The 24875-nt window shown below is 48.2% G+C and overlaps 1 protein-coding gene across 1 annotated transcript; it reads right to left on the bottom strand.

The window, feature by feature from the left end:
* Positions 1-251: 251 nt before the first annotated feature.
* On the bottom strand, positions 252-24875 carry LOC143842862 (cytochrome P450 2J2-like). The gene is made up of 9 exons (XM_077348141.1): positions 24189-24875; positions 17825-17987; positions 17417-17566; positions 11644-11804; positions 10322-10495; positions 9438-9579; positions 4884-5071; positions 2735-2876; positions 252-1324 (listed from the first exon to the last, which is right to left on the bottom strand). The coding sequence occupies exons 1-9, from the start codon at positions 24357-24359 to the stop codon at positions 1146-1148; spliced, it is 1470 nt and encodes a 489-aa protein (XP_077204256.1). The 5' UTR covers positions 24360-24875; the 3' UTR covers positions 252-1145.

Genomic DNA, 24875 nt, shown 5'->3' with positions numbered 1-24875 from the left:
GGGGAAGGCACTGGCAAACCACCCTGTATTGAGTCTGCCATGAAAACGCTGGAGGGTGTCACCCCAAGGGTCAGACATGACTTGGTGCTTGCACAGGGGATACCTTTACCTTTTACATTTGTTCTTCTGCCTATTGAAGGATTTGTGAGTTTTGGAATGGAAATGCCTGGAGATTCGGAGTGGAGCCTGGGGAAGGTGGGTTCGGAGAGGAAAGGGACCACAACAAGGTATTTCACCTTCCAAAGCAGCCGTTTAAAATGTTTAAATTTTATTTCTTTAAATGTGTAGACCACCCTCTCTACACAAGCAGACTCCGGGACAAGAGAATGAGGAGGAAGAAGAATGGGTTTAATACCCTGCATTTTTCTACCTGAAGGAATCCCAGAGCAGCTCACAACCGCCTTCCCTTCCTTTCCCCACAACAGACACCCTGTGAGGTAGGAGGAGCTGAGAGAGCTCTAAGAGATCTGTGACAAGCCCAAGCTCATCCAGCTGGCTGCATGTGGAGGGGAGGGGGAGCAAACCCAGTTCTCCAGATTACAGGCTGCCCCTTTTAACCACTGCACCACGCTGGCTCTGTTAGCTGAAGATGAGTTTTAAAACTAGGAGATCACCGGTCCCCATCTGGAAGTTGAAGCTGCCTTATATGGAATCAGACCACCGTGGGGGTCTCTCTCAGCCGCCCCTCCCTCACAGGGTGTCTGTTGTGGGGAGAGGAAAGGGAAGGCGACTGTAAGCCGCTTTGAGACTCCTTCAGGTAGAGAAAAAGCGGCATATAAGAACCAACTCTTCTTCTTCTTCTTCATCATCATCCAAGATCTATACCATGCCACCTTCCCTCCCCTAAATTAACTTCTGGTTCTGCCTTTGGGGAATGCGAGGAAACACATTTTTGAACTGAATAAATACCTGCCCCCTCTCCCACCACCTTCTATCCCCCTCTGAGATAGAATGGCAGAGGTGTTCTCTCCCCACAGCTCCAAGACAATGCAGATTCCCGGGTCTTCTGAGAGCAATTCTTTGCGTCCAGAACCTCCGTGTCGCTCTTCAGGATGGGAATGATACACTTTGAGCGGAAAGGAGAAGATGCGGGAGGGGTCACGGGGATGAAGGAGCTCCCCTGTCCATTTCCTCTGTCCTGGAGCCTAGCGGGGTATTGCACAGATCTTATGCGGTCGGGGATAGACCACAGCCCCAATGACAGGCTCCAGGTTCACTTTCTCCACTCCCTCGGCCAGGCGGAAAGTGAAGGCTTTCAAAAGGCTGGTGAAGAAAAGGAAGATCTGAGTCCGTGCCAAGCGCTTCCCCAGACATGACCGGTCTCCTGCAGAGGGAATAAAGAAGAAGGGCCATTAGGATCCCATACTCTCTGCCGACGCCCTTCAAAGAGCTTTGCGCTCCACCACCTCCAACCGGGTAATCATCCCTGGCCCCAAGGAAGTCTTCTTGAGCTCAAACAGGGCCAGAGCCTTCTCTGTCCTGGCCCCCACCTGGCAGAACGAGCTCCTGGAGGAGATCAGGGCCCTGACAGGACTAAAACAGTTCCGCAGGGCCTGCAAAAGGGAGCTCTTCCACCAGGAAACTGAAGTTAATCTACTAGGCCCCCAAACCACCCTCCCTCTTGAATACATACACCTGTATTGACCCACCATGGGCCTGTCCCAGTGGTCCCCAACCTTTTTATCACTGGGGACTGGTCAACGCTTACTGAGGCCCGGGGGGGTAGTCTTTTGCCGAGGGACATTTGAGCCCCTGCTCCGCTTGCTTTCCCTCTGGCGCCCCTGATTTCCCGCTGCCCACTGGGGGGGTGCTGCCAGCAGCAGCTACGCAGTGCCACGCCAAGGGGGAGCCCCAGACATGGGGACCACTGGAGAGCACCAAAGGTGAGCCGGTGGCAGAGTGGCAGGGCAGCCCCCGAGGCAGCAGCCGGAGAGGAGGACGAGGTGGAGCCGCGGCTGATCCACGGACCAGTACCGGTCCCCGGACCGCTGTGTTAAACTGTTACTCTGTTAGAAAGTTATCTGTTTATTGCTGGTATTAGTACTGTTACTATTCACTCAACCTAACCATTGAGTTTGATGTGCTGTTCTTGTTCCTTTTCGTTTCATGTGAACCGCTCTGAGCCTTCAGGGGAGGGCGGTATATAAATGGAATAAACCAACAAACCATCAAGTAATCCATCCACGTGCCTCTCCCACCTCCCTCACAAGGCGTCTGTTGTGGAGAGAGGAAGGGTAGGCAATTGTACGCTGCTTTGGGACCCCTTCGCGTAGTAAGAAACGGGGTACAAAAACCCAGCTGTTTTTTTTTCTAAGTAAAGATTTCTTTGGCTTTTTATCATTGGAGTCAGATCATCTTTGTAATTTGTTTGAACGGCATTTCCCCCTTGACCGGGAAACGTGGAGAATTGGGGATAATACATAAAGCTTCTGGGCTCTCAAAACAAATCATATCGGTTTTTAAACATTTAACACACTAGAATACCAGTCAGACCCACTGGCCAAATCGGGACACCTTTTATTATTGTTGTTGTTGTTGTTGTTGTTGTTGTTAGATTTATTTCCCGCCTCTCCCGATAGGCTCGAGGCGGGTTACAACAACTAACCCCATTAAAATTCCCATTAAAACATCAATCTACTAACATGACGGCTAAAAATCCCATCCCTCCCCCAATTATTAAGAGGTGAAGAGGAAAGGATAGGGGAGTAGCGTTTAAAGATTTCAGTGCACTTACCTGCCGCAAATGGGAAGAATTCGTCTCGAATGATAAATTTTCCATCTTTATCCAAGAAGTGGTTTGGGTTGAATTTCTCAGGCGTTTCCCATTTTGTGGGATCAAGGAGGACCGAACATAGATCTGTGATCACAAGGGTATCCTGTAAGGAAGAGATAAAACAGGCTCACTGAGATGTAGGTTGAACAATCAGAAGAAGGTTCTTAATACCCTGCATTTCACTGCCCAAAGGAGTCTCAAAGCGGCTGACAATCGCCTTCCCTTCCTCTCCCCACAACAGACACCCTGTGAGGGAGGTGGGGCTGAGAGAACTCAGAGAGAACTGTGACTAGACCAAGGTCACCCAGCTGGCTGCATGTGGAGGAGTGAGTAATCAATGTTCACAGTTCTCCAAACTCCCCCCACTGGTCTCAATAAAAATCTTCATCACCTAAGATAATAATAGATCACCTAAAATAATAATAGAATATATTCTTATAACAGATTATACTCTCATATGTATTAACAATTATTTCGCTAAGAAAGATGGTAAAAACTTCTAGATTAGGATTAATATGTGATGGGAACTGAATATGTATGTTAAAAGAGGATGGCAAACCATATCAGCTGGTCGCTTTTTCTCTTTTACTTTTCTGTAAATGCTTTATATAATAATAAATTATAAAATTATAAAAAAAAAATAAAAGTGAATAAAAATCTTCATTTCCTCGCTTACTCTGGGTGTTAAGTTAAATAAACTGTATCTCTATAAGGTCTCTATCTGCCCTGTTGAATCTACTGCCCCATTGAATGTACTAGTTAACACAGAGAGTGATTAAAATGTGGTATTTGCTGCCAGATGGCCACAGAAATAAACAGTTTTAAAGGGGGATTAGATAGATTCATGTAGGACAAATCTATCAATGGCCACCAGCCATTTCAACTGAGAGGAACCTCCACATTCAGAGGCACTAAGCTTCTGAATCCGAGGAGGCAACAATAGGGAAAGGCCTTGGCCTGTTGTTGGCCCTCCAGAGGAACTGTTGGCCACTGAGTGAAACAGGAGGCTGGACGATGGACCATAGGTCTGAACCAGCAGGAGTCTTCTTATGTTCTTATGAAGGCCTCAGCCTCTCTTCCCTTTTTGAAGAAGAAGAAGGAGAGTTGGTTCTTATATGCCGCTTTTCTCTACCTGAATGAGTCCAAGCGGCTTACATTCGCCTTCCCTTTCCTGTCCCCACAACAGACACCCTGTGAAGTGGGTGAGGCTGAGAGAGCCCTGATACTCCTGCTCGGTCAGAACAGTTTTATCAGTGCCGTGGCGAGCCCAAGGTCACCCAGCTGGCTGCATGTGGGGGAGCGCAGAATCAAACCCGGCTCGCCAGATTAGAAGTCCGCACTCCTAACCACTACACCAAACTGGCTTTTTGATGGCCATTCAGAGGAACTGGTTGGCCACTGTGTGAGGCAGAATGCTGGATTAGGTGGACTCTCACTGGTTTGATCCAGCAGGGCTCTTCTCATGTTCCTATGAAGGCCTCGGCCTCTCTGCCCTGTTCCTGCCCCTCCAGAAGAACTGGCTGGCCCCTGTGTGAGAGAGACAGGAGGCTGGACTAGATGGACCTTCTGATGTTACTACTCAGCATGCTTCCCATCGTGTTTTCTTTAATTAGCTTTCATGTTGACCCTACCTGCTTAGATGAGATTGATTCTCACCCGCTCTGAATGAACAAAGGTGTACTTTGCCTGATTCTTGCTTTACATTGGCCTCTCATTCGAAGTTCCCCCTACCACCACCCTTTAAGGTTGCCTGAACCCTTTAAAAGAAGTGTAGCTGTGACGGATGAACATAAATCTAACCAAAAGAGGCCTGACTCACAGGAGCTTATGCTGGAATGCAGTTATTTCATCTTTCAGGGCTCCTGTTTCACCCACAGGTAGGTGTTCCAGGAGCTTCGGGGTAAGAGTTGGGGAAGGAATTCACATCTGAAGAATAAATGCCATTTGGGTATTCTCAGGAGGCTGAAAGCCCCACCAAAAGCCGTTGAGAGGCTTGGTAGCACATACGAAAGCTCTCCCTAATTTCTGGCTGTTTTTGGTTGAGGATGTACAACGTCAGTCTGCCCCTGGCACGGAAAAGAGGAAGGCGGGAGCGTAAATTGACCTGTACCTTTGGAATTAAATTGCCCAGGATGTTCACGTTCTCCGTGCACAGTTTGAGGAGCCCGAATAACTTGACGTTACAGAGACGCTGGACCTCATTCAAGACGGCCCGGGTATAGGGCAATCGCTTCCGGTCGGCATAGTGGACTACCTCGAAGGACTCGAGGCCGTTGTCCAGCTCATCTTGCACTTTCGCTGACAAAAATCAAACACAAAGCATTGCGATTCAGGGGTGGGAAGCCAGAGGTTTCTGAGCGGCACACCTCTCCCTGCACATGACCCAAAGAGGGAGCAGAATTTGCTCAAGATCCCTGGGCCCAAAGAAATTCGACTGGCCTTAACCATGGTTAAAAGAAATCCCATCTAAACCTCCGGAAGAAGTTCCTGACAGTCAGAGCGGTTTCTCAGTAGAACAGGCTTCCTCGGGAGGTGGTGGGTTCTCCTTTCCTGGAAGTTTTTAAGCAGAGGCTGGAGAGCCATCAGACAAAGAAGCTGATTCTGTGAAGGCTCAAGGGGGTGGCAGGTGACAGTGGATGACCGATAGGGTTGTGAGTGTCCTGCATAGTGCAGGGGGTTGGACTAGATGACCAGGAGGTCCCTTCCAACTCTATGATTCTGTGATTCTATGATTCTGTGATTCTATGATCCTGTGATCCTGTGATCCTGTGATTCTATGATTCTGTGATCCTGTGATTCTATGATCCTGTGATTTTATGATTCTGTGATTCTATGATTCTGTGATCCTGTGATCCTGTGATTCTATGATTCTGTGATTCTATGGTCAGGGCCTTTTTGGCCGTGGCCCTGGCCCCGGCCGCTGGGACAGGAAAGAAACTGGAAGCTCTTTCTCCCCTCTCCCGCCAGCAAGCGAATGAGTACTGCTTAAGGTGAGTTGCATTGATACAGGTCTTTCCGCATGTCCAGTCACACGCCCACGGCTCAGTGTATGTCAGGCATGTTGTGCATCTGAGCCCACATTGAGGTTCGTTCCAGTGTCAAACAGGGCTTGCCGGTCAGCTGACAAGCTGGCACGTTCGCAAACGTCCGTTCCCGAGAGCCTGAGGGAGGGTGACATGCACTAAGGTACCAAAGGCCTTAATGAAAAGGTTCGCAGACATAGTCATGGAGAGGATTCCACAATTAAATCCAAAAGGCCACAGCTGCTCAGAACTGTTGCCACTCACTGCAGCTACCTTCCTTCCCTCGTGCCTTGGGGTGATTTCGCTTTACTAGTTTTATAGGCTTGCAAATCATATTTGGTGACCTTAATAATGGGTCTCAAGAGAGCTCAGTACCCAACCAGCTACCGCTGCTCTTAGATCAGCCTTTCTCATCCTTTTGACCATGGAGTAACGCCCAAAATGTTCTCCAGGCTTTGAGGAGCCCCAGCAGTGGCGCCAGCTGGCCAGGCCTCCCGGCCACTCCCCCAGAAGTCACATGTTTACGGTGTGCATGTCATCCTGCCCTTCAGCACATAACTCAGCGCCCGGGCCTCCCTCCCCCATGGCTTAGCCCAACACGGTGACATTAATTCCAAATCTGGCCCTCACAACAATGTTACAGCTGAACATTGTTGACAAAAAGAGGTGGACTGAAGCAGAGATGTGCCACCAATGGCAGGTGATGGTACCGCTTTGCTCTGCTCTGGTTCGGCCTCACTTGGAGTCCTGTGTTCAGTTTTGGGCACCCCAGTTGGATATAGACAAAATGGAGCGTGTCCAGAGGAGGGCAACAAAGATGGTGAGGGGTTTGGAGACCAAGACGTATGAGGAAAGGTTGGGGGAGCTTGGTCTGTTGAGCCTGGAGAGGAGACGACTGAGAGGGGATCTGAGAACCATCTTCAAGTATTTAAAAGGGTGCCATATGGAGGATGGAGCAGAGTTGTTCTCTCTTGCCCAAGAGGGACAGACCAGAACGAATGGGATGAAATTAATTCAAAAGAAATTCCGTCTAAACATCCGGAAGAAGTTCCGGACAGTCAGAGCGGTTCCTCAGTGGAACAGGCTTCCTCGGGAGGTGGGGGGTTCTCCATCTTTGGAAATTTTTACACAGAGGCTGGATAGCCATCTGACGGAGAGGCTGATTCTGTGAAGGCTCAAGGGGGTGGCAGGTGACAGTGGAGGAGCGAGAGGGATGTGAGTGACCTGCATAGTGCAGGGGGTTGGACTAGATGACCCAGGAGGTCCCTTCCAACTCTATGATTCTAGGATTCTAAGAACCTACCTGACTGCTATGATCATCTTTGGCAGGGTCTTCTTGGTAAGGGCAGAAGACCATCAGGAACTCTCTCCCCAAGGAAATTCTTCTGCTGCCACCTTCTGCCAGTGGACGAAGACTTTTGGTTTCATTTGGCGTTCCCCTCAGGGATCCCTCCTTCCTGTCCGGTGTTTTAATTGCTGTTTTTGTGTGCATTTTGCCTTTTGTTTTAATTGTTTTAATGGCGTGTGGAGGTTTTTCGGTTTAATGGCTTTGTAAAAACGATTTTATGATGCATGTTTTAACTCAGGAGTAGTCAAACTGCGGCCCTCCAGATGTCCATGGACTACAATTCCCATGAGCCCCCTGCCAGCGAATGCTGGCAGGGGGCTCCTGGGAATTGTAGTCCATGGACATCTGGAGGGCCGCAGTTTGACTACCCCTGTCGGAAAGGCAAAATTAATTAAACACGTGAGGGAATCAAAACATCTCCATTTTCAGGAGTTTACCAACTACGCGCATCGGACGCTCATGATACTCTCGATTCTCCTGAGAGTGGTCATTCAGCATACTGTGTGAACAGGGACAAAACACATTTCCCATGTGCACACGACCTTAATATACATGAACATGAAAAAAAAACCAGTGGTGAGTTCATAGAGATTGGAGTTACTTGAACATGGTAAATATGCCCATTGTTCACACGATGTGGTGATCAGATGTACTGGGAGTATCTATGCGTGGTTTGTAGGTTCCACAGTTCTCACCTCTGTAAAAGTCTTCTGTAGTTGTGGGTTATTCTTGGCAACACAGGTAGCCAAGAAGCACTAGGTCAGTGGTTCTCAACCTGGGGGTCAGGACCCCTTTGGGGGTCGAACGACCCTTTCACAGGGGTCTCGGCAGGGTGAGCAGCTTGGCTGGGGGGGTGGCGCTGGCTCCTCCTGAAGGCACCCGCCAATTTATATACAATTTATAAACAATTTATATACAATCCTGAACAATGGATCTTCATGCCATTTGGTCAGTTTTGGTTTAATTTCTGTGAAAGAACACTGGCATAATTTTATCGTTGGGGTTCACCGTAACATGAGGAACTGTTTTAAAGGGTTGTGGGCATTAGGAAGGTTGAGAACCACTGCACTAGATGGATAATGTGGTTCAAGACCTTCAGTGTCTCCTCTGCCACTGCTTTCTCGGGTTCTGTAATAGCTGCAAAGGCTCCTGGGCATGGGCCAGCCAGGTGGCAGCAATAGCAAGGACTCCTCAGAGGAGGAAGGAGCCAGCAGAGTTAACCCAGAGGTTAAAAGCTGACAGAGAGGCAAGCCAAGATTTACTACCAAGAACTTGCCCAACTCTGAGACAGCTGATGAAGACCAGGCGGCCGATCTCAGCTTCCTAGGTTCACCTGTGCTAACAGAAAAGCAGAGGCGTCGGTTTAGAGCAGAACTCCAGATTAAAAGGAAAAGCGCACAACTCATGGCTCGGCAGCAGCTCCTGGTGGAAAATGACTCCAAGTTGTCACAGGTTTGAGGTCGTGCAGGTGGTTGGTTGCCACAGAGCAGCTTGAGAGACACCAGTGAAGTGGGGAAGCAAATCTAATTAGATGTTGACACTCCTTTCCCTTGAAATTCTGACCTTCTGGACCAGACCTTCGTTTTGAGTGATCACTGGATTCCTGACCTACAGATTTGAAATGACTACGCTTTCTGGAACATCCCCTAGCTCTGTTGGTCAGTCTGACAAAGGACGCTGCAGCTTAGCTCTGGCACCTGGCCACTGATTACAGCTATAGCTCCTCTCACCCAGGTGCTTCGAATTATAAGCCCACTTCCAGGGGGGAGGCAAATGGGATATGACAGCAAGAGATCTATGTGTTCAAATCCAGATGCATCTAATCTATACAGAAAGAGGGGGAGGCAGAGATCTACCTCCGTCAGCAAAATGGGGAGGGGGGGGTTAAGGAGTGCAACAGTACTTATGCCCCACCTGCAGAACATTCTCCTCAAAGAACAAGTTTTGTTTACATGGCACTAATTTCCCTTGGTTCGATTTCTCCAGTCCCAGACAAAGAACATGATTATGTTCCTTAGATTAACACATGAACGATGAAAGGACAATCGTTTATGGTCAAGTCATTCGTGCTGTTGGTTGCAGAAGATGGCCATGTTGGCTTGCAGCAGAAGACAGTAGACCTGTCGGGAACTTTTGTTCACAAATCACAAACAATGACAAATTCCGTTTCGTGGTCCGGCTCCTGCCCATCCCAATCCGACACGACTTTTCAAGGGAGGCAACTAGATGACCCATGAGGTCCCAGCAGTAAAGCTTATGCGTCCTCTGCATGCCCCACCCACACTCATCTCACCTTGAATCTCAGGATGAGCCACCATAAAAAGCAGCGCCCAAGATAGGCTGGCAGCCGTGGCATCCGTGCCCGCAACAAAGAAGTCGGTGACGCTTTGTACCAGGTTATCATCGTTGAAGGTGGTCGTTGGGTCCGTTTTCTCCTGTGGGTCATAACGAGAAACACAATTTCACGACCCAAGATCGTACAGCCAGGGCCGGCTGAACTGGCGCCATTGTCTCCTGCCCTCCAAAATAGTTATTTTGGTTGACTGCATGGCCTGTTTGCACTACCTTTCCAGGTTTCCTGAAAAGCCAGAAATCTGTGATTTGGGGACCAAGAACAAATTAGTGCATTGTGAATGGGATTGTATCGGTGCATATGACTTATGATAGAAGTGCAGAACTGAAATGCAGAACTATATAATAGAAGAGTGGAAGGGAAAGAGTGGGGTTTTATACCCCACTTTTCACTACCCGAAGGAGTCTCAAAGCGGCTTACAATCACCTTTTCTTCCTCTCCCCACAACAGACACCCTGTGAGGTGGGTGAGGCTGAGAGAGCCCTGAGATTCCTCCTTGGTCAGAGCAGCTTTATCAGTGCTGTGGGGAGCCCAAGGTCACCCAGCTGGCTGCATGTGGAGGAGCAGGGGATCAAACCAGCTCGCCAGATTAGAGGCTGCTTCTCTCAAGATGATGGGAAGTATATTCAGGATGGGAAAAATTAAATACTTCTTGGTATAGCAAGTGATTAAAATAGGGACTTCACTATGGAACAACGTCATCATGGTCACAGGTATAGACAGCTTTGAAAGAGGATCAGATAGATGCATGGCGGCTAGGCCAAATTGCTCTGTTTGTAGGGGATCCCATGATACCTCGAAGGCACCTGATTCAAATAACTTACTGATTTAATCTCAGACAAGTAGTAATCAATGAAACCGTGGCGCTCTTTCGGAGGTCCGTTCTTCTTATGGTTTTCTACCTCCTTTCTGATAAAACAACGTATAAATTCACAGGAGATGGCTGTCTGGTGAGGCCCATAGAAGTATCTCATAATCGTCGGAGCCATGTTATATAACTGCAGGAAAGACAAAGGAGAGTGTTTTTGAATCTCAAAGCTTTGGCAATCCAATCCTGAGTCACCACCAAGAGGCAGCCATTTTCATCCATTTTCATTCATTCATTCATTCATTAATTCATTCATTCAGGCTGGGGGAAGTATATAGCAATAAAATACCATGAGACAGAGTTGTTCCACCAGGCCTACGGTTGAGGCCAGGAACAATATCGAAATTCTGACCTCCCTGCTCAAAACATCAGCAAAATTATCCCCATGCTGCAAACACATACTTACATCGCCCCTCCTGCTAGAGGACAGATGACAGGACAGCTAAAAAATGGGTTGGTTATACTACTACTACTACTACTACTACTACTACTACTACTACTACTACTACTACTACTACTACTACTACTACTACTACGGGCCAAGCCAGTTGCATTCAGGAATACAAGGTGTGCTAGACAGGTGGGGTGGGGTAGGGTGGGGTGAGGTGGAAGAACTCTGTGGATGGCCTCCCATCCCCAGGACCTGGAAAGGCTGCAGCCAGCTGTTAGGGAACTCACCAGGAGGGGCAGCTCTCACAAGGCAGGGATCTGCAGCCTCCGAGCCTCAGAGAGAAGTGGAAGGAGGAGGGGATGATCAGGTGATTGGCTGGTCACTGGACAGACAGGCAAGCCGGTTGAAGGAGGAGATACTCGGGGGCGGGACAGCCACCCTGAGTGGGTGTTAAGCCCTGAGTGGCACTTAAGCCATGAGACACATTCCTCCTCCAAGGCCTTACTAGAAATATTAAGTGGAACAGATGATGATGATGATGATGATGATGATGATGATGATGATGATGATGATGATGATGATGATACACAGTTCAAAACCAATTTTAAAAGTCTAGATCAGGGGTAGTCAAACTGCGGCCCTCCAGATGTCCATGGACGACAATTCCCAGGAGCCCCCTGCCAGCATTCGCTGGCAGGGGGCTCCTGGGAATTGTAGTCCATGGACATCTGGAGGGCCGCAGTTTGACTACCCCTGGTCTAGATGACATCGGTAGGTTTCAGTGGGCAAAGGACAGAAGCCAGCTTCCCCTCACCCAAGGGCCAGGCTTGCTATGATGCAGCATTGCTCCCCCATGGAAAAAGAAGGGAGAATAGATGGCTACTCACCACAGCCCAAAGAGAGCCCCCGAACTTTGTAATGCTGTTAATATGTTTCGTCAGCGTGTGCAAGTCTTCGTTCTCGATGGGGAACGGGTGCCCGAAAGCAGCAGCACAAATCATTTTGGAGACGGAATGTAAGATGTGCCAGGTGGGGTCCACAGGCTCCCCTGCAGAGGGGACAGTTGTAATCTTGTAATTCATGACCTACCTCCCTTCTCCCAGGGCACAGGAAGCACATAGAGACATTCAAAGATCTTCATCTTAGGACCAGTTCACGCATACCAAGGGCACTTATCTATACTCGTGTAGAGGAAGGAAGGCTGAGCGTCCAAGAATTGAGGCTTTTGAACTCTGGTGCTGGAGAAGACTCTTGCGAGTCCCTTGGACTGCAAGGCGAACAAACCGGTCAGTCCTAGAGGAGATCAACCCTGCCTGCTCCTTAGAAGGCCAGATCCTGAAGATGAAACTCAAATACTTTGGCCACCTCATGAGAAGGAAGGACTCCCTGGAGAAGAGCCTAATGCTGGGAGCGATCGAGGGCAAAAGAAGAAGGGGACGACAGAGAATGAGGTGGCTGGATGGAGTCACTGAAGCAGTAGGTGCAAACTTAAATGGACTCCGGGGAATGGTAGAGGACAGGAAGGCCTGGAGGATCATTGTCCATGGGGTCGCGATGGGTCCTCCTCCTCCTCCTCCTCCTCCTCCTCCTCCTCCTCCTCCTCCTCCTCCTCCTCTTCTTCTTCTTCTTCTTCTTCTTCTTCTTCTTCTTCTTCTTCTTCGTTTATGCCAATAAAGGTATTCTGATTCTGATTTTGCAGGTCCTCGTTTGAAAGTTAACTAAGACTCTGAAACTTAAATTAGAAGAAGAAGAAGAGTTGGTTCTTCTGTGCCGCTTTTCTCTATAGGTGTATAATTGTTTCAGTTTCGCCAAGGTGACAGACACAAATATACCTTTGATTCATAGGTATATTTCAGTAGCACCCTTTAACTACTGTGGTGGAAAGATATTCATCCTAGCCACTGGTTCTCTTCCCAGAGCTTAGCAGAACACCTCTGTCCACAGAGAGCGTTCGATGTGGGTTAAAGTTTAAATCACGTTTAGGAATCTCATAAAAATGGGTGGTTTGCCAGTGCCTTCCCCAGTCATTACCGTTTACCCATATCCCATATCCTGGGTCCTCATTTTACCGACCTCGGAAGTATTTAAGGCTGAGTCGACCTTGAGCCGGCTGCTGGGATCGAACTCCCAGCCTCATGGGCAGAGCTTTCAGACTGCATGTCTGCTGCCTTACCACTCTGCGCCACAAGAGGCTCTAGGAATCTCATAGCAATGCAGTAACTCACATGGTTGCAGAGTTCATCTAATAGTCAGATAGTGAGACAAAGCAATCTCATTGTCCGGCGAAAAAGAATGCTATTTTCCATCCTCTGTGTACAGCTACTCTCAAACAATGGAATTAAATAGAAGGGGACACATGTGGGGGGGGGGCAAAAGAAAGGTCCCCATGTTGGCAGCTAGCTAGGATATTGGGCTGATCTCCCAAGCGCATTAGAGGTTCTGAAGGTAAGAGCTGTCTGACTACAATTCCCAGCATCTTCTTCTTAAAGCAGAAGGGGGAGAATATCTCTTACCTCCCAGAATTCTGACTAATAGCTACCTGGACAACACAGGCATCATGAATCCACAATGATGGACTGGATTTGAATCTTATTGGGCTGCAGAGTTTTGACTAAGCCAAAGAAGGGGGGGAATAGCTGATTCATCCCTGCTTCAACAAGCTGTTTTTCAGTATCCCATATCCTTCCTTTTACTATTTGGAGAATAGGGCTCTCCCCTAAATTAAACATTTAAAAGGGTACCCTGTAGAGGATGGAGCAGAGTTGTTCTCTCTTGCCCCGGAGGGACGGACCAGAACGAATGGGATGAAATTAATGCAAAAGAAATTCTGTCTCAACATCTGGAAGAAGTTCCTGACAGAGCGGTTTCTCAGTGGAACAGGCTTCCTCGGGAGGTGGTGGGTTCTCCATCTTTGGTAATTTTTAAAAAGAGGCTGGAGAGCCATCTGACGGAGAGGCTGATTCTCGGAAGGTTCAAGGGGGTGGCAGGTGACAGTGGATGAGCGAGAGGGTTGTGAGTGCCCTGCATAGTGCAGGGGGTTGGACTAGATGACCCAGGAGGTACCTTCCAACTCTATGATTCTACGATTCTAGCCAGGGAGATGATATTTATACTAAAAGTATTGGTTTTATGAAGAATATATTGAGACCATTTAAAGCAGTAAAGTAATATAGTCAATAAATGAGATTTTGACACCACACACCTATCTGCCAAATTTTCTGTATAGATTTTCTGGTTTTCGGCACAGGCTTTTCTGCCGAATTTTCTGTATAGATTTCCTGGGTTTTGGCACAGGTTTTCCTGCCAGATTTTCTGCATAGATTTTTCATTTGTTTGGTTTTCTCCCATGCTGAATAAGTTGCTCCAGTTTTTGCAAGCATTTGACACCCTTGCATAGGAAATGCCACAGGTGATATGCCCCCACCTCCAGCAACACCTGCAGGTCTTGGCTTCAGCCATACCTTTTGTTGTGAACTGGGGGGGAAGAGTCTCACTTGGGAAACAGGGATGGACTGGAATGTTAAAATGGGCTAGAGCAGTGGTTCTCAACCTGGGGATCAGGACCCCTTTGGGGGGTCGAACGACCCTTTCACAAGCCAAGCAGCTTGGCCGGGGGGGGGGGGGGCGCCACCACTGTTGCCGCTCCTCCTGAAGGCACACACCAATTTATATACAATTTATAACCAATTTCTATACAATTCTGAACACTGGATCTTCACGCCATTGGTCAGTGTTGGTTTAATTTCTGTAAAAGAATCCTTGCATAATTTTACGGTTTGGGGTCACCACAACATGAGGAACTGTATTAAAGGGCCGTGGCATTAGGAAGGTTGTGAACCACTGGCCTAGAGGGAAAAAAAACTCACAAGCATGGCCATGTTGCATGTACAACATAGAATCATAGAGTTGGAAGGGGCCATACAGGCCATCTAGTCCAACCCCCTGCTCAAGGCAGGATCAGCCCTAAGCATCCTAAAGCATCCAAGAAAAGTGTGTATCCAACCTTTGCTTGAAGACTGCCAGTGAGGGGGAGCTCACCACCTCATACTTGCCTATTCCGTTCTAGCCACTACAGCCAGGGCAAGAAACAGAATGTACCATTCCTATTTTTAACAGCCAACAGCCATTACTGCTTTTGCCTGTCAACACTGACCATCCCAGCCTACACCTCTCCATAAGCTGCTGATCAGGTTGAAGGGTGACGCCCAGTAGATCAAAGGGTTCGGAACCATAAGGAAGTGTGCCGGATTCCAATTGGGTCCTTGGTCATCTGCTTCCCTTGCCCATGTGCTTTTTAAAAAACAATTTAACACATGATACAGATGATACAGATGAATTATTTGCAAGGATCAAAGCTGAGTATATTTAAATGGGTGTTTGCACTGCTCTGCATACTGACAAACTAGTAAAAAAAAGAAGCAGAAGCAGAAGCAGAAGCAGAAGCAGAAGCAGAAGCAGAAGCAGAAGAAGAAGAAGAAGAAGAAGAAGAAGAAGAAGAAGAAGAAGAAGAAGAAGAAGAAGAAGAAGAAGAAGATTCACTGGATTCAACAGTAGATTTAATTGTCTTAAGTTTTTAAGCAAACACTGTCATGTGTTTTTGAGCGTAGCACCACCCTGAGTCTGCTCAAGCGGAGAGGGCAGTTTAGAAATCCATACAGATGAATGAATGAATGAATGAATGAATGAATGAATGAATGAATGAATGAATGAATGAATGAAGACAAACTTTTGCATTGCATAGCTTTTGCTCAAGTATGTTTCCCAATTATTTTCTGCGTGTACCACTGCATGCACTGTACTATTGCCTCCTTCCTACTAGAGAGAAGGTAGGAAATTTTGAATGCGAATCCGTTTAAAATGTTTTAAATTATTATTTTATCTTATATATGTTATGGGCTGCCCTGAGCCCTGGGGAAGGGTGACATACAAATTCAATAATAAATGAACTGATAATAAATATCTGCTGACCAAAAATTTACCTCATGCAGCTGATGAAATCTCAAAACTGAAATCGCAAACTACATTTGAAGTATAATTATCGACAGTTACACCCTTCTAAGCTCAATGAAGTCAACGAGTATCAAAGTAAGTAACTCCTGCCAGTCTGACAATACTGACCTTGAAGGACCACAGGTAAGAGCTTTGTGTGTTCAGGTGATAATTCAGTCCAACATCCTGTTTCCCACAGCTAGATGCTTCCGTAAAGCCCACAAGTAGAATCATAGAGTTGGAAGGGGCCATACAGGCCATCTAGTCCAACCCCCTGCTCAACGCAGGATGAAGGCCACAGCTTCCTCACAGGCTTCCACCAAATGATGGGCCTTCAGAGATAGACTTCCTCTGGACATAGAGGACCTATTTAGCCATCATTGCCATTATCCTCTGACAGGCCTGCCCACCTCCACCCATCTGCCTAATCCCTTTTCAAGTCCTCCAAGCCAATGGCCATCGTGTCTCACAGCAGTTAGTTCCATAAATTGATTATGAGCCATGTGAGATAGCACTTCCTCTCCTGAACTTAGAAGAAGAGGAGGGGGAGGATTTGGTTTTTATACCCTGCTTTTCACTACTAGAAGGAGTCTCAAAGCAGCTTACAATCACCTTCCCTTTCCTCTCCCCATATCAGACACCCTGTGAGGTGGGTGAGGCTGAGAGAGCCCTGATATTACTGGAGAAGAAGAAGAATTGGTTCTTATATGCCACTTTTCTCTACCCAAAGGAGTCTCCAAGTGGCTTATAATTGCCTTCCCTTTCCTCTCCCCACAACAGACACTCTGTGAGGGAGGAGAGACTGAGAGAGCCCTGATGCTACTGATGAAGAAGAGTTGGTTCTTATCTGCCACTTTTCTCTACCCGAAAGAGTCTCAAAGCGGCTTAAGGTCACCTTCCCCTTCTTTGCCCCACAACAGACACTCTGTGAGGGACGGGTGGCTGAGGGAGCCCAGAGATTACTGAAGAAGAAGAAGAAGAAGAAGAAGAAGAAGAAGAAGAAGAAGAAGAAGAAGAAGAAGAAGAAGAAGAAGAAGAAGAAGAAGAAGAAGAAGAAGAAGAAGAAGAGTTAGTGGAGTTTTATTCATGGCAAGTTGCCCCACCTCTTCCTGCACCCACACAGGGGAGCATTTGGCCTGGTGCGCCTCATTCAACCCTGATTTGTGTTCCTGCACGGGAGCTGGGGCAGTGAAGTTCCCAGTGCGTAAACGGTCTCTGTGAGGTATGTGAGGCCAAGAGAGCCCTAACAGGACTGCTCTCTGACTACCATTTTACCCCTCCCTTCTTGTTCCCTTTGTACCAGGCGCTGTTCTGGTGAGTCCTGTGAAATGCAGATCAGTATCTCTCTGTCCTTGCTTTAGAGGTGTAAGCATCTGGGCTAGCTGCTAGAGGCAGCTGGGGCAATCTGGCCTCACTGGTCAGACTGCTCATCTCCAACTTTCATACATATGTCGATCAAACGGTTTCGTCCTGGGAACAGGATTTCCCGCACAGTACTAAGGGGCGGGAGACTGTAAAAGTTCAAATCCCCCATTGTACTCCGTCTTCGACAATCCCTGATTCCGTGAATGCCTACTGATGATCCCTGTTCCTCTAAGTGCCTTCAATAAAGACTGACCATGCCCAGTGGAGTACGAACATCTTGAGATAACTCTTAAAACTTGGACATACCCTTTTCATTTGCAAAGACCTCCACCAGCTGCCGGCCCTCCTCTCCGATTTGAAGCTCCAGATCCTTCTGTTCAATCACCAGCTTCTGAAGAGTTGCTTGTCCAAAATGTCTTTGCTGCCACCAGGTTTCACCGTTGGAAAACATAATGCCTGCAGCAATCCAGAAGTAGATGTATCATACTGGGGCACAGGAAAGCCCACAATTTGCTCCGGTCCTCAAAGCAATTTTTAATTAAGCCCCATCTAATTAGAAGTTAAACTGTGGTGACAAATGCAACCGCCTTTTACCAAATACCAGAATGGAGCATAAAAACTTACCAAAGTTTCTTAGGACAGGAGGGGGAGATGGCCACCCAAAATCACACCAGTGAAAGGGGGAGGAGGGAAACATCCTTGAACAAAACTTACCCTTTTCATTTCCCAAAATCCTAAAAAAGGGAATCAGTGGTCTCCCAGATACAGCGTCAGAATTGCTAACCAGCGCATCTTCCACGGCTTCGTATCCTGACACCACGACCACGGGGATGTGCCCAATCCACACGGTGAAAACGTTGCCGTAGCTTTTTGAAAGCTGCCAGGGTGGGTCAGAGCAGATAAGATAGGTTGACTTTTGAATGAAGAACGGTTCTCATCACAAGCTATTATATGTTGTTGTTGATGTTAACAATAACAATAACAATAACAATAACAACAACAATAACAATAATAATAATAACAATAACAATGCCAGCTGTCTGGTATAATTATTTTTATATCCCACCCTTCTCAGTTGACTCAGGGCAGGTGACATCAGAATAAAACAATACAAGTCTAATTTGTTCCACATAGTAGATTTCTGGTAAGGCCTTGGAGGAGGAGCTAGTCTCATGGCTTAAGTGCCACTCAGCGCTTAACATCCACTCAGGGCTCCTGAGTGCCTCCTCCTCCAACCGGCTTGACTGTCTGTCCAGCAGCCAGCCAATCACCTTCTGTCCCCAACCCCTGACCACCCCCTCCTCCTTCCACTTGATCCGAAAATGAATCTTGTCTGTTTTCAGAAACTTAGAAGGCATGGCTGCGGTTGATGCTCTGATGGTAGACCACCAAGGAAGTCCAGGTATGCTACAAAAGCTGGCAATGGCATACCGCCTCTGACCATCTCTTTATTTATTTATCTATTCTTTGATTTATATACCGCTGCTCTCAAAGACTCACAACGGTTTACACTAAAAACGGTAAAACACAGAACCCTTAAAATCCCCAACACATTAAACACATTATAAGATGGCTATTTGTTGGCGTTAACTCCCCATTTCCTCCCCCCCCCCCCCCGTCCAGCTAGCAGTCTGGAGTTAGAATCATAGAATCATAGAGTTGGAAGGGGCCACACAGGCCATCTAGTCCAACCCCCTGCTCTGGCTGGGCCCTTAGCTCTTCCAGGAGCTCATTCCACCAGGCTGGGGCCAGGGCTGAAAAAGCCCTGGCCCTGGTTGAGGCTGGACAAATGTCCTGGGGGCCTGGGACCACGAGCCTTGGAAACCTTACCCAGGTCACCATAAGTCAGCTGTGACTTGACCACATTTTATATACTGAGGAGTGGTCTGCCTATATTGAAAATAATTCTTTGCTTTCTTCAATTATCCGTTTGGGCCTCAGCTGTGGACACAGGGGGTTGGATCTCAAGGAGGGCTTGTGTTCATGGAAGGGAGGTACATTTTCACCGGCTGTCCCCCTCCTTCAGCAGACCTTTCTTCAACTGATAATTTTAGCAAGCGAGGAGGTCTCTCTATGTGATCATAATCGAAATGAGACAGTTGGGACAAAATGGGACAACCAGCTGCAAATTAAAGAACCAATCCAAAAGCACAGACGGCAATGATCTGGCCATGTCTGCAGATTGAATACCAGCAGACTGCCTCAAGAACTCCTCTGGCCAGAATGACCAACAGAATGGAAGGTCCAGCGGCTGGCGCCAAAGAAGACATGGCTTAAACCAGGGGTAGTCAAACTGCGGCCCTCCAGATGTCCATGGACTACAATTCCCAGGAGCCCCTGCCAGCGAATGCTGGCAGGGGGCTCCTGGGAATTGTAGTCCATGGACATCTGGAGGGCCGCAGTTTGACTACCCCTGGCTTAAACAGATCAAGGGAGATCTTAGAAACCAGCAATTGACTATCCACATGGCCAAAACTACTGCCACCAATCTCCAAGAGTGGAAACATATTATAAACAAGGCTAAAAATCCAGCAACACCGGCAGCTGCATATTGGCTGAGAGGACAACCTGCTCCACCAGTTGACAGATAAAGGATAAAAGAAGAAGAAGGTGGTAAGGCTAAACTCTAAGGCAGGTATCCCTAAGGAGGGCAAATACCTCCTCTCAGGGGAGTATGTATCCTGGAGGCATTCAGAACTGCCGTGGGAAAATGGGGTGTGATTTGAGAAACCAGGTACCCTTTTCCCCTTCTGTAACGGTTTCTGATGATCATAGAAGCAGGAAACGCCAGGGGGACTTTAGGGGGTTCGAATGTGTGACTGGTTCAAGGTTGCTCAGTTTCCACGGCAAAGGAAAGATTTGCAATCTGGGTCTCCAAGACCCTTCTCTGACACTCCAACCCAGCGGTTCTCAACCTTCCTAAGGCCATGACCCTTTAATACAGTTCCTCATGTTGTGGTGACCCCCAACCATAACATTATGCAAGGGTTCTTTCACAGAAATTAAACCTAAACTGAACAATGGCGAAAAGATTCATTGTTCATGATTGCATATAAATTGTGTTTTTTCCAGGGTTTCTCTGTTCAGCTCTGCCTCTTGTCCCACTATGCCGATCTCACTCTTTTCTGCTGCTCCAAACATATGAACGCTCTATCTCAATCTACCCCGCAAGGCTGCTGTGTAGATGGCCGCCCCCCTGGCCAAGCTGCTCACCCTGCTGCGCCCCCTGTGAAAGGGTCATTTGACCCCCAAAGGGGTCCCGACCCCCAGGTTGAGAACCACTGCTCTAACCATTACACTAGGTACGGGCACGAACCAGTTGATAAACTAAAGTTCGTCATGCATTTCGGCCGATCCATGAATTAAGGTTTGCAAATTTAAGAATCGCCATCAACCTCCATAAATTTTGATGCCATTTGTGGCAGTTCATGGGGGTGCAGGAATATCAGAAAGCAGGGGCTTAAATGGCTCCAAGCCATTTAAAACCCTGCTGTCTTCTCTTTAAAAAAGAGGAGAATGGGAAACAGTACAGTTCTCTGTCTATTATTATTATTACCGTTGCCTTTTATTCGATTTAGCCACGGAGCTCGATGTATTGTTGTTTACGTTCCATGTGAACCGCCCTGTGCCTTAGGGGAAGGCAGTATATAAAAGTCATAAATGTAATAAATAAATCAGTAGATTTACACAGGGGCATTACAATGCTGGCTGATTTGTTTTCCATTCCCTTCATAGCAATCCCTTTTTTTATTGCAGTCACACACTAAATGAACCAGTTTGAGTGAGTTATCTATCAGGATTCCAAGATCCTGGTCAGTTGTTACCAGTTTGGAGCCATCAACGGGTATTTATAATTGGGATATTTTGCTCCATGTTGGACCTCAACAGATCCCTTGGGAGCACCTCACAGTCCTCCCGGGTTTCCACTGCCCCAAACAACTTAGTGTCATCAGCAAATTTAGCCATTCCTCTGCTTACTCCAAACTCCAAATCCTTAATGAACAAGTTGAAATCACCAGACCTGGTGCCGAGCCTTGGGGTATCCCACTGTTTACAGAGCCAGTTTGGTGTAGTGGTTAGGAGTGCAGACTTCTAATCTGGCATGCCGGGTTCGATTCTGCACTCCCCCACAAGCAGCCAGATGGGCGACCTTGTGCTCCCCACGGCACTGATAAAACTGTTCTGCCCAAGCAGTGATATCAGGGCTCTCTCAGCCTCACCTACTCACAGGGTGTCTGTTGTGGGGAGAGGAAAGGGAAGGCGACTGTAAGCCACTTTGAGACTCCTTCGGGTAGGGAAAAGCGGCATCTAAGAACCAACTCTTCTTCTTCTTACCGCCTTCCCCTGTGAAACGTGTCCATTTGTACTCACTCCCTGCTTCCTGTTAATTAACCAGTTCTTAATCCACAAGGAATACAGAGGTATTGCCAACCTATATTTCTTCTTCCAGTCTTCTCAGCAGCACCTAACAAAATACAACATGCGGCAGGACGTAGCCGCACTGTTACTAGGGTTGTGCGCAGCGGTGTCGGAATCGGCTGTTCCAGGCTGACACAGCGAACACCATGCCGCAGGAGAGAGGGGAAGCGCAGGCACCAGTGCATAACTCAACGCACACATGCAGCCTGTGTGTGCGTGCCGAATTACGCACTGGCGCCCGCAACTCCCCTCCCCCCTGTGGTGCGATACTGGCTGCATCGGCCTGGAACGGCCAATTCCGATGCCGCTGCGCAAAACCTTAATAGCATAAAGCGGCAACAATCATCTACGTGAGCCAAAGAGGGGGACAGCAAATCAAGACACTGTCACACCACACGGTGCTGATTCTGAGGGCATTTTTTTGTCATTTCTGAGGCGCTGAAGTGGGTACCGTGACAAAATGGCCGCCATGAGGGCATTTCCCCTCAGGAAACAACACACACTGCTGTAAGCAACAAGTGCTTCCCTCACTTCCTTCTCCCCAGCTGGCGCCAAACACAATGCATGCCAAAGGATTTGCCCCATTATCCATAAGCCTGCATACATTATGCGTGTCTGACAGGTAATTTAGGAATTAGACACACTTGCCCCAAACTAAGTCTCTCCCACACACGCATGCTCATAACTCTTCACAACATAAACAACAACAACAAGGGAGCAGAGAAAGCAGCGCTGGGGAAGCCATCAACGCGTCTCGCTCAGAATAAGAGAGAAAGCAAGGACAACCCCTTCAAGGAGATTCAAGTTCAGCAACACCTTAGAGCAGGGGTAGTCAAACTGTGGCCCTCCAGATGTCCATGGACTACAATTCCCAGGAGCCCTTGCCAGCATTCGCCAGCGAATGCTGGCAAGGGCTCCTGGGAATTGTAGTCCATGGACATCTGGAGGGCCGCAGTTTGACTACCCGTCAACAAGAGAGTCAACATTCCCTGTTTCAGACTATGACGTGGAGCTTTGGCTTTCACAAGTTTATACCCAGAAGTCTTGTTGGTCTCCAAATTACTATTGGACTCGGATCTAGCTGGTCCAAGACCGGTTCATCTACATAGCACATGCTACTGGCTCCGTGCTTCCAGAGGTCCTACATGGTGCCCCCTGCCCATGGATTAGGGCTGTAGCCTCTCTCCTCCCCGCTTTTCCCTCTTTAAGGACACATGGAGTGACACCCCTTTCCACTGCGTAGGGCCCCTCCACCTCCAGTCTGGCTGCTCCCATCACAATTGTACACTGCTAGGGCCCCATGAATCCTTAAACTGGCTTTGGTGCTTCGGGCCCCACAAATACTTAACCAACCCTGAGCTAATCTACTGCAGACAGTCATGGCTACCCTTTGAAACTAACTTGTCAAGGGGACGATGGAGAAGGTTGAGGGGTTGGCCAGGTGCTATCCTTTTCTGATCAAGGAGGGGGAGGACCCCCTTTTCATCTTCTGGCTTCCTTTCCACAAGGCAAGGAGGGTCTCATGGTGGGGAAGGGACAAGCTTCTTCCTACCAAGAGAAAGGAACAAACTGAGAGGGAAAGAGAGCAAACGGGAGTGATATCCAGAGAAGGAAAGACACCAATAGGGTGAGGGGCTAGCAGGGTCACCAGGTCCCTCATGTACCAGAAGCAGGAGGGACACAGAAATTAACTTGACATGCCTACATATCCCAGAAGTGATGTAGGTATGTGGTAGAACAACACTCTGGTTTGGGGACGAAATTATATGAAAGACTTGGTTTCTATCATAGAGTTTTGCATCAAAAAAAGAGCATTGCACCCCCCCACACCCATAAAATGCCTATATCACCTGGTCATGTAGGCATGTCAAATTCATTTCCAATGTTCCTCCCTTTAGGGGGAGGTTGAACTCCATCCCTCTCAGCCAGCTGGCCAGTGACAAAAGGTTGGAGACCCTCACTGGGGGGTCTGGCATACCCAGAGGGGAGGGACCTTGGTACAGTGCCAAACAGTTCACCTTCCAAAGCTGCCTTATTCTCCAAAGGAACCATTTTCTGTAGCAAGGAGATGAGTGGTGATTCTGCGAGAACCCCAGGCCCCATCTGGAGGTTGCCAACTCGAGCTTAAAGAAGAAGAGCAGGGGGGGTACCCTGTTTTTTGCTCCTGGAAGGCGTCTCAGAGTGACTTACAGTCGCCTACTCTTTCTCCCGCAGCCTGGGAGGTAGAGGTGGGGCTGAGAGAGCTCGGAGAAAATCGGGACAGCCCCAAGGTCACCCAGCCGGCTGCATGTGGAGGAGGAGTGGGGGATCAAACCCAGTTCTCCTCCCAGCACTGACAGCAGGGTGACTGGGAAGCAGGTGAGTGCGGGGAAGCACACTGGCAGGCACCAGGGCCATTTTGAGGCCACTGGACGGCACGTTACGGCAGTGAGCAGGAAAGGAAAACACACAAAGCCATGGCAGCCCTGGTACATTTCTGGCTATGCCCTTGCCAGCCTGGACACCCACAATTCTGTGCTCCCTCGACTGCCCCCCCAAAACATTCTGGCACCTTCGTCATTAGATCTAGGGTTTCCTCACCCCACTTCCAATTTTTTTATTTTGCCTTTAATCATTATTCCACAAGAGAGAGACAGAGAGACAGAGACGGAGAGAATACCTTCAAGAGCATATCCAGACGAATCTTCCAGCCAAGTTTCCACAGGCTCCCAACGAGAGGGAATGGAATAGGTCCAGGGGGGTACTGCCGGCGTTGCCAAAGCAGCTTCAGGAACTGCATGACCGACAAACAGATGACTAGAGCAACCAGAAAATCCAGTATTCCCATCATGGCCCCACCACTTTAGATTTGTCTGCCAGCAATGTGTTAGGTGGACAATTTTGTTTTTGGACTTCCTGTTCCTCTGAAAGGCTGCGGTCCTCCTTTAGTCCCTTTTTATATGCCACTGCGCGCGAAGCAGAGATGCCAGCTCGAGATATGTTGTAATTAACCCAGGCAAAGCAATCAAGTATTTTGGCATTGTTGCAGTCTAATTTGCAACCTAGGAATGTGATCCTCCTCATGTAGCTGCCGTTGATAGTTCCGCACGTGCTGCTAACTCTCCAGGTAGAGCTGTTAGATGCCTAGATAAAGCCGGGAAGATCCTAATCACCCTGAGGACATGTGAGCGGGTGAAAGAAAAGGGTAATGAGTCAAGAATGCTCCTTGCTGACATGATTTGGCCCGTTCTCTCTAGAGTTTTGGGCGGCCCGGCACTCAGTGGGTTGGATCCGTGGACAGAGCAGCAGAAGGCCCAGGTGGACGTCGACCTTGGCCACAGCGACCCCTGCTGACCGGTCCTTCCCA

Source organism: Paroedura picta, chromosome 8 (genome assembly GCF_049243985.1).
Source record: "Paroedura picta isolate Pp20150507F chromosome 8, Ppicta_v3.0, whole genome shotgun sequence".
Classification (NCBI taxonomy): Eukaryota; Metazoa; Chordata; class Lepidosauria; order Squamata; family Gekkonidae; genus Paroedura; species Paroedura picta.
This window is presented reverse-complemented; position numbering and strand designations above follow the sequence as displayed.